The 15,118-nt window shown below is 44.5% G+C and overlaps 1 protein-coding gene across 1 annotated transcript in view; it reads right to left on the bottom strand.

Moving 5' to 3' along the window:
• TFCP2L1 (transcription factor CP2 like 1) overlaps positions 1–15,118 on the bottom strand; it is a 49,506-nt gene that overhangs the window by 19,705 nt on the left and 14,683 nt on the right. The window contains exons 3-6 of the mRNA XM_039876518.1: positions 3,800–3,876; positions 3,155–3,260; positions 2,341–2,447; positions 1,092–1,244 (exon numbers count right to left, since the gene is read on the bottom strand). Of these exons, the coding sequence (XP_039732452.1) occupies positions 1,092–1,244; positions 2,341–2,447; positions 3,155–3,260; positions 3,800–3,876 (443 nt within the window). The remainder of the gene's footprint in view (positions 1–1,091; positions 1,245–2,340; positions 2,448–3,154; positions 3,261–3,799; positions 3,877–15,118) is intronic.

The raw sequence follows: 15,118 nt of genomic DNA, 5'->3' as shown, positions 1-15,118 counted from the left end.
AATCACAGGGCCCTTAAAAGTGGAAGAACGAGGGAGAAGAGGGGAAGAGTGATGCAGTGTGGAAAGGATTTAGTCCCTTCTCGCTGGCTCTAAAGATGGAGAGAGAGGCCACAAGCCAAGGAATGCGGAGGCCTGAAGAAGCTGGAAAAGACCAGTAAGGAGATTCTCCCCTAGAACCTCCAGAAAGGAATGCAGGCTGCTGACACCTTGACTTTAGCCCAGTGAGACCCATTTCAGACTCTGAGCTTCAGCACTGAAAGACAATAAATGTGTGTAGTTTTAAGCCACTAACTGTGTGGTAATTTGTTACAGCAGCAACAGGAGACAGAATGAAGAAGCTCAGCCTCCTTTGGAGGTTAATTTCAAGGCTTCAGAAAGGATTCTGAAGCAGGCAGGTATCTAAAGGCTGCTGCTGCTCTGTCGGGAAAGACACTCACGCTCCTGCCACCACCTCTCCCTCTCACCCAGGCAGCATCACTAACTGACCAAAGCATCCCATCCAGAGCCCAGCCAGGCCTCAGAATCCTCTGCCCACGGCCTCAGGCGGCCAGATCTTATCACTGCGAATGAGCCAGCAGCCCGGCTATGTGGTTTCCTATGTACAGACCCATCAGCTCTGGGTCTGCTTCTCCTACAGCTGCGGTGATTGGCATGCTTCCCAAGTCACTGCCAAGTGCTTGCTGTGCACCAGGCTCTGTGGAAGGTGCTAGAGAGATAAATAGCACAGCCCCTGTCTTTCCTCATGAGAAAGTCCAAGCGTTTCTTTGAGAGGAAATCGAAAATCTAAACTTGTGTAAATCCAATCATTTTTGTAAAGCAGAGGAGAGCACCGACATCAGTGATGATAAAAGCTAAGGAGGTGCCACACTCGATGCCCACAGTGGGCAGGCTGCCATTCCAGGACACAACGCCTGTGCTCATCAGGAGTGAAGGCAGAAGCTGGGGCTTCTTCCTTCCTAAGGGATGCCGAGCTCCTTGCTGGGCCTCCACATGGAATCATGAGACCGTTTTGGCATCGCTGTCCAGAGCGGATGAGCGCAAGTGGATCAGTGGGCATGTGACCGCAGGCGGGCATGATGAGGCTGTCCTACCTTGAACACCTTGATCTGGCAGCTGGCGGAGTGCAAGTGCTCGGTGTACTCCCCATTCTCGTTCTGCTTAAATGTATCAATCTGCACTCGAAAAGGCACTCCCTTCTCACCCCCGTGCTTCCTCGGGGTGAACTCTGTGCTGATACAGTGCACCTGGAAGGGGAAACATGGAGCAGGTAGCGAGATGGGGGTGAGGGCACCCCAAGGGCTCCTTTCCAAATAGAGGTTCCCTTCCTGCCTGGTCAGGTACAGACCTGCCTTAACCTCCCTGCTCTCTCCCAGAGCCATATGCTCCATTGAGCTGACAACCTCCCCATCACCATGCCCACAAAGGACATAGCCTGGTCTTACAGGCTATGTCCTGACTATTGCTCCAGGCCCACTGACCCCAGTAGCCTCACCCAAGCTCCTCAGAGACCTCTGCCTTGGAAAATCCTACAGACTGCAGAGCGGGGACCTAGCAGTCCCTAAAGGCCTGCTGTCCAGGTTACTCGGGCCAGGCCAGAAGCATGACCAGAAGGCTGGAACCACTTCTGTATTTCTGTAAGTACCTGCTACACAGAAGGCACTTGATAATTATTTATTATTATAATACCGTTTGTTGTAATAATACAATATTATTATAATAATACAATACTATTGTAATACTAATTTTAAAATACAATAAGAATATTGTGATTATGAAAAAAAATCACTAATTTCTACTGAGTGATTACTATAGACCAGGCACTGTGGCCATGGCTTTATTTCCAATATCTGATTTATAAGACCAGTGGGAAAACTAAGACACTCAAACAGGGGACACACGGCAAGTGAGAGCCGGGGATAAGCCATGAAGCACAGCATATGGCCATGCCCTGAGCCAGCTCTATCTTCTGTCATGTTTACCATAAAGCTGGACTCTCGTCGAGGGCTTAATAATTAAATAATTATTTTAATAACAAAGTATTAATGGAAAATTTTTTGCTTCAAATCGTTCATGCCAGGAAATATTTATTTTATAAAAAGCATACATATGCATAAGCAAAACCCACACAGGACTCTAAAACATTCCAGTCCTTTTCTCAAACCTATGACCAACCAGCTCTGATTAAGCAACACTCCACACTTCCTCCCCCTTTGGTCTCCTTCCCTGCAACAGAGAACAGAAGCCCAGTAGGGCCCTGCCAGAGGCGTTAGGTTTGAGGAACTGCAAAATGGACCCCAAAGCTCCGGCCTCCCCACAGTGGGCAACATCCCTCCTTCTTACCTGAATGAATGCGGAGGCTCTCTTCGAAGGGTCCCACAAAAACTCGACTGCATTCAGCTGGGTCGGGCTGGCCCTGGGGTCCAAGATACCAACAGACAGTGGAATATCTGTGCACACATACACACACACAAAAGTGCAATTGTCAGCCACTCCCAAATATTGAGGGAAGGACTCTCATTACAGGTCCAAATTCCTTAACCACAATTTGAAATGCCAAAAGTTCTGAAAACTAAGTTTTGCATAACTCCTTTGGCAGAAAGCCTGACTTGAATTGCCATGAAGCTATTCAGCCTTTATACCATTTAGTGTAAACAGTCATTTTATTTTGCTGCAGAAGATTATTGTGCTTGATTGCCTGTTGGAGGCCTTGCCCGATGCTATGGGTCTATGTACCCTATTGTCATTCTAATTTCTAACTTCTGAAGTCCAAAACCCATCTGGCCCTAAGGGCTGTGGATAAAGGACTGTTGAGAGTGCCAAAGACCCCAAGATTCCATTTTCATTGCCCGTCTCTGTGATGCCCATCCTCCCCTTCATTATGTATCAAAATTCTCTAAGGCAGGATCCTTCTGCGAAGCCTCCCCTGGAACTCCGACAGCAGGTCTTTGAATTCCACCTGCCTTTCTCTTCCACCAACAGGGGAACTCCCTGAGTGCAGGCCCAGCAGTGTGTTCATCTCTGCCCGCTCCCACAGGGTTTTGCACGAGACAAGAGTGTGCTAAGATGCCCAGCACAGTCATTGATCCAGACGGCATCCAAGAAGAACCCCAGTGTGCTAGAGCGTCTTGGGCCTGCCCTGGCCCGGGGAACTCACCGATGTCCAAGATCCTGTCCCCGGGCCGGCTCCACCGCCAGCCCTCCAGCTGCTGGTGCTCCGTGTACTGCAGCCGGCGATCATGGAAAACCACGCGGATGATGCTCTGGGGAGCAGAGGCCGGCAGGGAACAGATGAGTGTGGGGCCAAGAAGGACCCAAGAGGAACCTACCCGCCACCTTCTGAGCCTGGGCACACCCCTTGCCCTTTAAGGCCGCTCCTCCTGGTGCTTCCTGTCCCAGCTCTCAGCGTGCGCCACTCTACACCCTCAGGAGAAACCGGTCAATGCCAACGACGGTAAGAATAACAGTGCCTACTCTTTTAGCACAATTATTAAGTGCTTTGCGTACGTGGTTAATTTATAAACTTTTTGTGCAGATGAGCAAATGGAAGCTCAGAAAAGTTCAGAAGTGGCAAAGCCAGGCTGGAACCCGGAGTCTGCCAGTCTACCAGCCCATGCTACTTCAGCACTCAACACCGGCGGCCTGCCCTAGTCCCCCTGGACAACACGCTGCAGGGAACAGGAGCTCGCTCTCCCTCTGGAGCTTTTCCCGAACCCCAGGTCATTCCTGAACCCCCTCAGCAGGCCCGGGTGCTGAGGCCCCAACCAACCCCACAGGGAAGGAGAGCACCTCACAGACTTACCTTGACATATTTTGTGCTCAGATCTTGAAAGTCTCCCAGCTTCCGATTCTCCAACAGACGAATTTCATAAGACTGACCTGGAAGAAGGTTAATGGTACAGTCCCCATACCTGAGTGTTTTCAAACTAGGGGCACTAGTAAGAGGCCTTCATAACCTCCTCAGTGCCCAGCCAAGCCTCACGGTCTAGGAGCAAAGCAGAGAAGAAAGTTCACAGCCAGCTCCAATCACCATCTGAACTGAATGCCCCCATTTGTCCACCTGCCTGGTTGGGCCCAGTGCACCTCAGGTAACACACTACAAGACCCCGTGAGAAACAGCACCTCTACAATTTTCAAAGAAAGAGAATCCAACAAATATCTTGAGCATTAAATTTATGAAACATAACTTCATATTTCTTTATAAAGAATGTGCCCCATACACTCGGATAGAGAACACAGCTACTTAACTCCACATTAAACAATTGACCATACCCTTCCTGAGAGCAGGTTTAAAGGAATGAATAAAAGCCTGTTAAACATTGTCTCTAATTGCAGAATGAAAAGCATTTTCCCAAGTTAAAAGAATTTCATGTATTTGAAAGGGTGTGGGGATTCTATTTGGTGACATATAACCAGCACAAGCTGGTTAAAGAATATAAATGGAAAAAAGATCCATCCATAATAACAACAAAACACTTTAAAATGTTTATAAATAACCTGAAGAAAACTACACGTTTCATTGGAAGATAAAATATAGTTTGAATAAATGAGATACACTATGTTTCTAGATGGGAAGACCATATATTAAATGTCAATTATTCCCAAGTTAAGTTTAACCACAACTCTAAAACACCCTAGCATATATCATAACTTAATAAAAGATGTTTTTAAAATAACAGAATAAATGCTTTAATCACTGGTATTGGTAAATCTGATTAGTTGTTTTAAAGAATTTTTTTAAGTAATGATAGACTCATAAGAAATTATAAAAATAGTACAGAAAGGTACTGAGCACCCAGCCCCAGTTTCCCCCAGTGGTGGTACCAGGAAATTGACCATGGCACAACACAATCAACCAGACCCAGATCTTACTCATATTTCCCTGGGTTTTATATATTCTCTCATTCTCTTTCTCTCTCTCATATGTGTTTATGGGTATAGGCCTATAAAATTTTTCTCATGTAGAGATTAGCTATTTTTTTCAGAATGCAGACCTTCAAATCACAGCAGCCATCAAAACAAGTGACCGCTGAATTAAAAAGCTATTTTCCTATGGTTTCATTTTAACATGAATGACTACTTGTTGGACAGTCAGTATAGGGAAGGGCTTTCTGAACCTAAAATCATGGAGGAAAAGGAAAATCTAGCTATATTAAAATCTTTATAATCCATGGCTAACTATCTAAAATAACTAAAAGAGAAATGGTTAGAAAAATACTAAGACCCCTTATAGTGAGCTGAATGGTGTCCCCCCCAAAAAACCACATCTATACCCTAATCACCAGAACCTATGTATGTTATATTATAGTTGGAAAAAGAGTATTTGCAGATACAATTAAGTTAAGAATCTTGACATGAGATCTTCCTGGATTGTCCCAAATATCCCTAAATCCAATGACAAGTGTCCTTGTAAGAGACACACAGAGGAGACAGAAAGAAGAGGAGGCTGTGTAAACATGAGAGCCGAAATTAAAACGATACAATCTCAAGCTAAGTACTGCCTAGAGCCACCAAAAGCTAGAAGAGACAAAGCACGGATTCACCTTTAAAGCCCCCAGAGAGAGCATGGCCCTGCTGGATTTCCAACTTCTAGCTTCCAGAACTTCAGGAGGATAACCTTCTGTTGTTTTAAGCCAACACATTTGTAGTAATTTGTTAAAGCAATCACAGGAAACTAATACGTGTCCCCCCGCACACACACACACATATGAATACTAGAATGGGCAAATATGAAATTAAATCATTCATTCCAAATGTTTGCTGAACAACAACTATGGGCCAAATGCCGTGCAAATCCTAGGACATGAAGATGGCAGAATGGACACAGTGCTGTGTGTCAGGGAGCTCATCACCACAGCTCCCACCAGGCCTGAAAATGACACTGGTCAAGCCCAGAAATACCCACTCGCAAAGCTCCCTTCTCAGGAAGGTGGGACCCCTCCACTTAGCTTTTAGTGGCCCACCTTACAGGACTGGTGGACATGTAACACACACGCCAAGGCCCAGCTCTACTCAGGATGATGTGCTGGGTACATCACGTGAGACGGAAGAGGCGTAAACCTCAAACTCTTGTCCTGCCCACGTGCCAGTTCAGAAGACTCAGTTCACAGAAGGGTCTTGCTAACCTAATCGACACCTCTAACTTTCTGAAAAAGCCAGAACTTTCTAACATACATTTCCAGGCTCCTGAGCCTACACTGCCTTGACAGCAACATAAAATGGAGCTTCTCATACCCTAACTGGTTTTTCCAGTGTCCTCCACCTTCCTCAAAGAAGAATGTACAGGCTCTGGCATGAGGCCCAAGGCCCAAGTGGTTATTATGTGGGTTTATGGGCACTCCAGGGCCTACTGACCCCATGCTCCTCAGGGCAGCCTCAGCTTATGCCCAGTAAGAAGTATCTCCTGTCCCATATAGAGTAATTCCATTAAGTGGGGCTTTAGGCTCAAGGTCATGGCCTCCTCTACCAGGAACAGAGACCTGACACATGAGCTTCCCCACAGAATCTCCCTTCCTCAACCCTTCCTCCTGGAGGCACCCTCTAGAGTCCCTCCCAGGCACATCGCATCTCCCTGACTCAGGCCTCAGGCAGGACAGACATCCAGCCTCCCTCCCCATGCCTACCTCAGTGCCCACACACTAGCCACCCTGCTCTTACACAGCAGTATCCATAAGGCCACAGTTCACGGTCACACACTAACGGAAGAGCAAGGTCATGAAAGCTGCATTGACCTAAGGCACATAGGCATAGCCAGACCATCTCAGGGCATGGATGGGAGCCATGGGCTATGTAAAAGCACAGACTGTGTCTGTTTTGCTCACCATTTTACTTTTTGATGCATGGTAGGTACTTAACAAAAGCTTAAACATGATTTCATAATCTTTGCAATACTACTTTGGGCTAGAACTACAGAACTAGCTACAGTAAGACACACTCCTGCCCTCAAAAGGTTAACACTCTTCTAGGTTACATCGAACAGCACAGGAAAGACAAACTCCTGCTATCAGATGGGCAACACTCATCCGAAATGGGAAGGAGGAATGGTAAAAAATGTTTGAGCAAGGCGATAACATTAGAGATGGACTCTGAAAAATGAGCAGGATTTCGATAGCTGAGGGAAAGAGGGAATAAGAATGTATTCCTAAGCAAAACTATAGCAAGGAGGTGGGAAGGCTCAAGAGGCATGCATCTAGGGAACAATAACTGACAGCTTTCATCCACTGGGTACTTACCCGGTGGCAAAGTCTGCTCAGGTACTAAGTCACCCCAAATCTCACAACATGTCAATGGGGGTATTTAGCATTATGAGCCCCACTGATAGAAAGAAGAGACTCATAGAGGTTACCTGACGAGCAAGTTCGCACAGCTACTAAGTGGCAGAACCAGGAGCAGAAAAACTAAATCTGTTTCCAGAACCTGCCACATTCTTTGCCACATCCTACCTGGTGGGCATCGTATGCTGATCAGAGGGTATCTGTAGTTCCACAAGATGCTCTCAACGACTCCTTTCTGGAAAGCATCTGATCCCATTTTGCACGCTGAATAAAGTTTGCCTACATCTGTGGCATTAAAAGCACCCCGAACATCGCCATCCCAAGTTAAGATGGTTTTTTTCTCCTTCCTTCTTCCCTTTAGGACTAGCAATGGAGATGAGTCTGAGGATGAACCACTCAGCTTGCCAAGTGAGCTTAGATTTAGAAAAAGCAAAGATTCCATTTTCTTGTCTATAAAATACTGTCCTACATTCTAAACAATGATCTGGGTGGAAAAACAAATCACTGCAGAAAATGATAATAAAGCCTGCTCTAATTTCAGAATGGTGAAATGTGGAAAAAGAAAAAAAAAAGTTGGTCTTCGAATTAAGGAAATAGAGTAACAAATAACTACCAGTTAGTTGTTGTCCAGCTATGTGATAGGACATTGCTAAGCCCCTATGTGTATGATTTCATTTAGTCTTCTCACCAATCTCAATTTATAGATGAAGAAATTAAGATCCAGACAGAGGAAATATCTTATTGAAGATCAAACCTGGGTCTCTCTGACTCCAAGGACTGATCACTTAGTCAAACTACACTGCATGGTATCTAGTTGCTTCAAAGGGCCCTTCTGGTTCTAATATTTAGAGTCCATCTGTTACATTTCTCTGAATTTCTTTATATTCATTTTATTTCATGACCCTCTTCCACACACCTAAACCATCCCCTTCAAGATTCAAATCCTTAATGCCCCGTGATTCAGTTCTCTGAACCAAGATGGACCTTAGAAGTCCATGTGGATAGGTAACCATACTGTGGCGTAAGGTTTAATATTCATTTCCTCCTGATAAACTAGTCTCCATGACTAGTTTGCCCCATTTAAAAAACTATTAGAAATTTAAAATATTCAGAAAATACTATAAGGTTACAGTAACTAAAACCATGTCATTTTTGGCATGGGAACAAATAGACCAATGCAAAAGAACAAAGAGGCCACAAGTAGACTTTCAGATACTTGGAAACTTGATCTATGACAGTGAGAAAAAAGATAGCTTCTCAAGAGTGCAGGATGATTGGTTTTCCATATGGAAAAAAACTATAATGGACACTATATGTAATAAATTAATTCTAAATGATTAGAAGCCAGAAAATAAAAGCAAAACTTTAACTTTTCTAAGAAAAATATGAGACTACTTTATGACTGTGTTGTAGGAAAGGAGTTCTTAAACCAGAAAGACACACACAAAGGAAAAATTATGTCCTTTATGTCAGCGGTCCCGAACCGTTTTGACACCAGGGACCGGTGCTCCTATGAGAATCTAAGACCTGATGATCTAAGGTGGAGCTGCAGAGGTGATGCTAGCGCTGGGGAGCGGCTGCAAATACAAATGAAGCTTCAGCTCGCTCACCCGTGCAGCCCAGCTCCTAACAGACCACAGACCGGTACCAGTCTGAGGCAGGGGTTGGAGACCCCTACTTTACATTATGCAGGAAAACTATGTTAAAATTTATAGTGAGACACTTTTGAAAATGCCAGGGTGCTATTAATAATTACATAGTCCCTATAAGTGGGACTGACCTGGGACATATGGACACCCCATGGAAACAGAAGATGGTCAATCAACACGTGAAAAGATACTGGTCTCTACAAGTCTGCAGGATAATGCAAAGTAAAATAAAACCTATTTTATATCCAAAGGTGACAGTCTGACAATATCAAATGTTGATGAGAATGTAGAGACTAAGCACTCAGGCATTGCTGATGGAAGTATTATACAGATACAACCATTTTGGAGAAGAGTTTACCAAAAGATTTAGACTGAGGATGTACAAGCCCTTCAGGCAAGTAAATTGAGTTCTAGAAGCATGTCGTAATGAAGCTCTTGATGTGTACAGGGGGATGGGCAAAAATTGCTCATTACAGGAAATATGAAACTGTCAACAACCTACATATCCAGTGACAGGAAAAGAGATACGTCGATTCTGTTATTTGACTTGGAATGGAATAGCACACAGCACATAAAATGAACACTCTAGAGACACATATCAAAATGGAGAGATCTCAGAAACAAATATTATAATATTAAACAAAAAAGATAAATGATGATATATACATGTATGTATGTTTATATAAAGTTTGAAGGCATGCAAAATAATACTGTTCATTTTTAGGACTGACTATGCAAGGAGTAAAAATTGAAGAATGTGCATGGGATTCAAACCAACACCCATTTCACAACACTGGTTTTGCTTCTGGGGAGGAGGAAAGGCAACAGGATTAGAAAAAGGTGAATCAGAAGCAAATTTGGCAAGGTTGAAAAAACTGTGTTGGGCACACGAGTATTTGTTCTTATTCTCTGCATTATTCAATTGATCTGAAATTAAAACAATTCTGTCACACGATCATACGCACACACAGTAGTTGAGAGAGGAAGAATACTGGAGTCAGTTGTCATTTGGCATTGCACTCTGGCTGTGTGTTTCCAACTCTCCAGCCCCATCTTAGAGGGAGGGTCCGTTGGGTTCCAGTGCTCAGCAGTCACTGTACACCCCCACCGCTACCCGCTTTGTGCCAGTGATATGCTGGGTACAAGACATCCCAAGACGCTGGCAGGGGTAGCATTCACCCCACTCATTCACACACCACTCCACAATTTTGCCACTGAAATTAAAAACAGGTAACATGATGAGCCTATTTTATTTCGTCAACTCACTTTTTTAAACTTGATTTTTTAAGTGTGTATCATACCTATAGAAAATCATAATCATATACCATAAATATAGTACTTGTAAAATTTATATAGATATGCGACTACCAATGTTCTTCTATGTACCCCTAAAACTGCCTTGAGAACCTGGTCAGCACCCAGGTTTGGAGCCTGGGCTCACATATAGACCCACCACTTACAACTGGGCAAATGGCTCCATTTTTGAGCATCAGTTTCCACATCTCCAAAAAGTGGACAATACTGGTACTTAACGCAGAGGATTGTTGGAAGATTAAAGATACATCCAGCAGAGATGGCACATTGGAGGTCTTTGGCTGGACCTCAAAACCTCCCCGCAGTGAGAGCACTGGTAGGAAGCGCAGGGGTCCCTACGAGCTGGTGGTGGCCTTTCCACAGCCTCACCAAAGCGTGCCAGACGATTCTTTCCAATATCCCTGGCCCCATCCTCTACTTTGGAGTTGTTAAAGGCCTTTTAAAGCTAAGAAGGAGCCCTGGGTCAGCACTTGGTTATGTCAACTAACCCTCCACAAGAGGCCACCAGTCCAGCCCAGAGGAGCCCAGTGCCAGTAGCAGCAGGAGATAGAGAGGTGGTCACAGGCTTCTCCTCCCCACCCCCAGTAGCAGTGGCCGGCCCAGCCCTGGTGACCCTATCCAGTTTAGCACTCCAGCTTTAGCCTGCAGGGAGGGATGCGGGCTCCTCAGCCTGACTGAGGCTCACGGGGAAACCTTAGCCACCACCTAGAGGAGACTTCTTAGGTCCTGCCCAAAGGGCCCTGAAGCCATTCCAAAGGGTGTGGGAATTTCCCTCTACCCCTACCTTGGGCTGTGCCCAGCCTCCATCCCTTTGCCCTTCCTTACCTCCACCCCACACAGAAATGGAGGAAGAATAGCGATGGGAATAAGAGATAGCAGAGAAAACTTTCCCAAGGAAAATGAAATGCACAGGTACAGCACTATGCACCGTGCCTGGCCCAGGCAGGTGCTTGACAAACCTGTTTCCTCCCTCTTCCCTCATGCAACCCTCAACAGCTAACATCTTCCAGCCCAGGCATTGGTAAACTTTCTCCATAATGGGCTAGGCAGTAACTATATTCAACCTTGAGGATCAATAAGATCTCTGTCATAACTACCTGGCTCTGCAATTTTTACAAGGAAGCAGCCATAGACAAGATGCGAATGAATGGGCATGGCTGTGCTCCAATAAATTTATTTATAAACACTGAAATTTGAATTTTTACATAACATTCACTCTTCCTGCTGACCTATTCCTTCCTCCCAACTTCTTTAAGCGCCTTGCAACTTTGCCCCTCAGCTGTCTTGCATGATGGCTAAGTCATAGCTCCCCAACTTGACTGAAAAATCTTGAGAACAGGCCAGCTACCAGTTTACCTGAACAAATTTGCACACAAACATACACATGTATATCAGCCCCTATAGAGTACTGGTATGTAATAGTGGCAGAATTTGATATAAATTCCCTAAAGCAAATAACAGAGCTAGAACTAGGCAGCCAAACCAGGAAGAGCATGAAAAGATACTTAGCCTCCCTAATGGTCAAAGAAATGCCAAATGCAAATAATGCAATGCCAGTGTCATCTGTCAGACTGGCAAAAGTTTAACAGATTGCTAATATCCCACAAGGACAAAAGATAGAGAAATGGGCCCACACACATACTAGAGGTGGGAGATATTGTAACAGCCTATTGGGCATTTTGACAATACCCATCAGTATTGTAAATACACATCATCTGTGACTTAACAACCCCACCAAAAAAGTACTGAATAATATGTACACAGTATAATCCTACTTTTATTTTAAAATGTTATACACATACCCCTATATTTGCGAGTCTAATATATGCATCTAACAGTGGATAAAGAAGAACCTTTCTCTCTTAAATTATATACATCATCAGCATCAATTTTTTTTTAAACTAGGAATATCTTACATGTGAATTTGAAAAAAATACAAAATGAAGAGGAAAGAGTGCTGTTCATACTATTCCAAGCATGTAACAGATGCTCGCAGGAATAATGATTGGTATTTTTTAATCCAGTGTCAGGCTGGTCCCCAAAAGCCAATCAGGTACGCATTTGGGGAAAACCATCTTTGTCCAATAAATAGAACACCAAACACATGCCAATGAAGTCAGACACACAGTGCTCCTTCCAGCCCAGCATCTCTCTGGGAGACCACTCTGGGAACCCATAAGCACAATATGACTACCCATTTTAGAGATGAGGAAAACGAGGCTCAGGGAGGTACTGATGTGCCCAAGGGAACACTGCAGTGAGTGGCGAAGACTCAGCAGACTGCCGCCTAGCCCTGAACAAGAGGGGTGGGGTTGAGTCAGACTCCCCTATGTACGTCCTAGCAAACTCATGGACCTCTCTGCATCTCACTCTCTACATCTGCGAAATGTTCCTTGCAAAACAGTTGTGAGGATTAAATGAAATAGTGTACTTCAGCCTGGCATGTAATAAGCACTCAAGTGCCAGCCACGACTGCCATTTCCAAACAACAAGCGGTGAATGAGCTCTCCGGCACAGAGCCCCGCCCACGCACCAGCCACCGGACTGGGAGCTGCACAGCTCCCACAACGGCTCTCACGACAGCTCCAAGCAAGTGAGCCAGCAGCCCAAGGCCACCCAAGGTCACACGGCCAGGAGGCAGCCAAGCTGGAACATGTCCCCAGGAAGGGGTGATTCCACAAGGGCTGCCCTGGGCTGTGTGGCTAACAGCCCTGAGTTCCCTTCCAACTGTCTGGGTAGGGGCGTGGGGAATATTGATCCCACTGCTGTCACACGGGCAATGCCGCAGCAAGCCCACCCTGCTCGCCTCCCCCTGTGCTGTGCCCGCCAGGTTCTTCCGCAGAGCGGCTCTGCCCAGCGAGCAGAACCCGATGCAGGGCCTCCTGCCCGGATCACAGTGTTCCCAAGAACAGGAGGCAATTGCCCCCACCAGCCAAGACTTACAGGTTGTTTACTTTCCAAGTTACTGCTTTAGGTAATTGATGCCACATAAAACATAATGGAGGTCATCATTACCTCAGAGAAAGGAGGGCTAGGAGCCAACAGTGCTGTACTAATAATGGCAGACAGAGAAAGCATAATGCTGCCCACAGTGCACCAGCACGTGTAGTTTGTCTTGTCAGTATTATGCAAGTATGTCGACAGAGCTCTCACACACAGGCATGCTTCAGGGAAAAGGCTCTGCCATCAACACACCCGATCCCAGTCCTGATGGCCTGTCACCTGGGTGACCTTGGGCGAGGTCCTTGGAGCCATTATGAATGTCTGGGAAGAGTCACCATACCTGGCACACATTGGATCCCCAGTAAATACTTAGCAGATGGTAAGTACGTGTGTGTGCGTACAAAGTAAGAGAGTAAGTCATATCCTGGAGACCTTCTAGAGAAGAATATTTTCAGGGCTGGGGCAGGGAAAATACAAGATGCTCCTCTTTTAAGCATCTCGTAGTGTCAAAAATGAGTAAATGCTCAGAAAAAGGATGGAGGCGTGTCAGAGGGACACAGGAGCCAATCCAGAGTTCCCAGCGGCCACAGCTGGGATGATCTGAGCAACAGACTAGAAAACAATAGTGTGGAATTTTAACCCACAGAGTAAAATAAATACCCACGAGTCTATACTGATATAATAAGTAAATAAATAAACTAATGGTAAAGAAGAGAAATCTCTTTCTTACAGTAGCATTCCAATTACTAAATGTGAAAAGAAGGAAATAAATAAAAATTGATGCGGACAAGATCCGGCAATGGATGCTACAATTAGTGGGTCAAATTTAAGGATGATAAAATATCAGCCTAGTCTCCAAGTATCTCTCCTACCTCAAGATATTTATTAATTACAAAAGGGAAAAGAGTAACTTTACAGTAGAGAAACCTGACAGACACTACTAAATCATCAAGCAATGAGACAAATAGCATTATGAGCCCTTAACTTGATGCACTGGCAAGGGCACAATGTCACTTTTGTGGCGTTCTTGCCAAAAAAAATGCTTAACCTCAGTCTCGTCATTACAAAACATTAGAGAAACCCAAATTGAGGAAGGTGTACAAAACTGACCAGTAAGTCCTCTCCAAGTGTAAAGATCATGGGAGAAATGGAAAGACTAAGGGACCGTCACAGATTGGAGACCAAGGAGACATGGCAATGAAATGACATGTGGGATCCTGGATTGGAATCTGGAACAGAAAGGGGACAGTAGTGGAGGAATTGGTAAAATTTAAATAAAGACTGTATTGGAGTTAATAGAATCACACCAGTTTAACTGCCTGATTTCAATAATTGTATACAGTTATATGTTAACATTACAAGAAGCTGATTAAAAGGTATACAGGAATTCTCGCTACCATTTTTGAGTTTCTTTAAGTCTAAAATGACTCTTTTTTCTTTCCCCCAAACGCCCTGGCTTCCCGAGCCCCACCCAAAACTGTGGATAGTAAATCTGGGTGAGACCCATGAGTCAGCATGTTCATAAACACTGCTGGCCGATTCCGAATTGGGGGCCTCTAGACCCCTGGACACTTGATCAGCATTTTCAAAAATTGCTTGATTTGCCTTGGTAATGAAAATGGGATCTCTTTTTCCTATTTTATTTTATACTTGATTATTTCTGGTTCATAGGAAATTCACTAATTTTTCGTTAAATTAAACCTAATCTATTACAATGAATACAAAACTACAAATTGTCAACCCATTTTAATTCACAAAATGGCAGTTGCATATGGTTCCACCTAATGCAATGGTCTTGCAGATTAATAAGTAAAAGGGCAACAGAAAAAAAAGGCAATAGATACAAACTGTCGATTTTTAGCAAATATGTGGGCTCAATTCTATTCACAAGTTATTAGAAATTAAGTAAATATAAATGAAAACAAAGTGCTAATTTTCTGT

This window comes from Pteropus medius, unplaced genomic scaffold (assembly GCF_902729225.1).
Source record: "Pteropus medius unplaced genomic scaffold, Ma_sr-lr_union100, whole genome shotgun sequence".
In the NCBI taxonomy this organism is placed as follows: domain Eukaryota; kingdom Metazoa; phylum Chordata; class Mammalia; order Chiroptera; family Pteropodidae; genus Pteropus; species Pteropus medius.
This window is presented reverse-complemented; position numbering and strand designations above follow the sequence as displayed.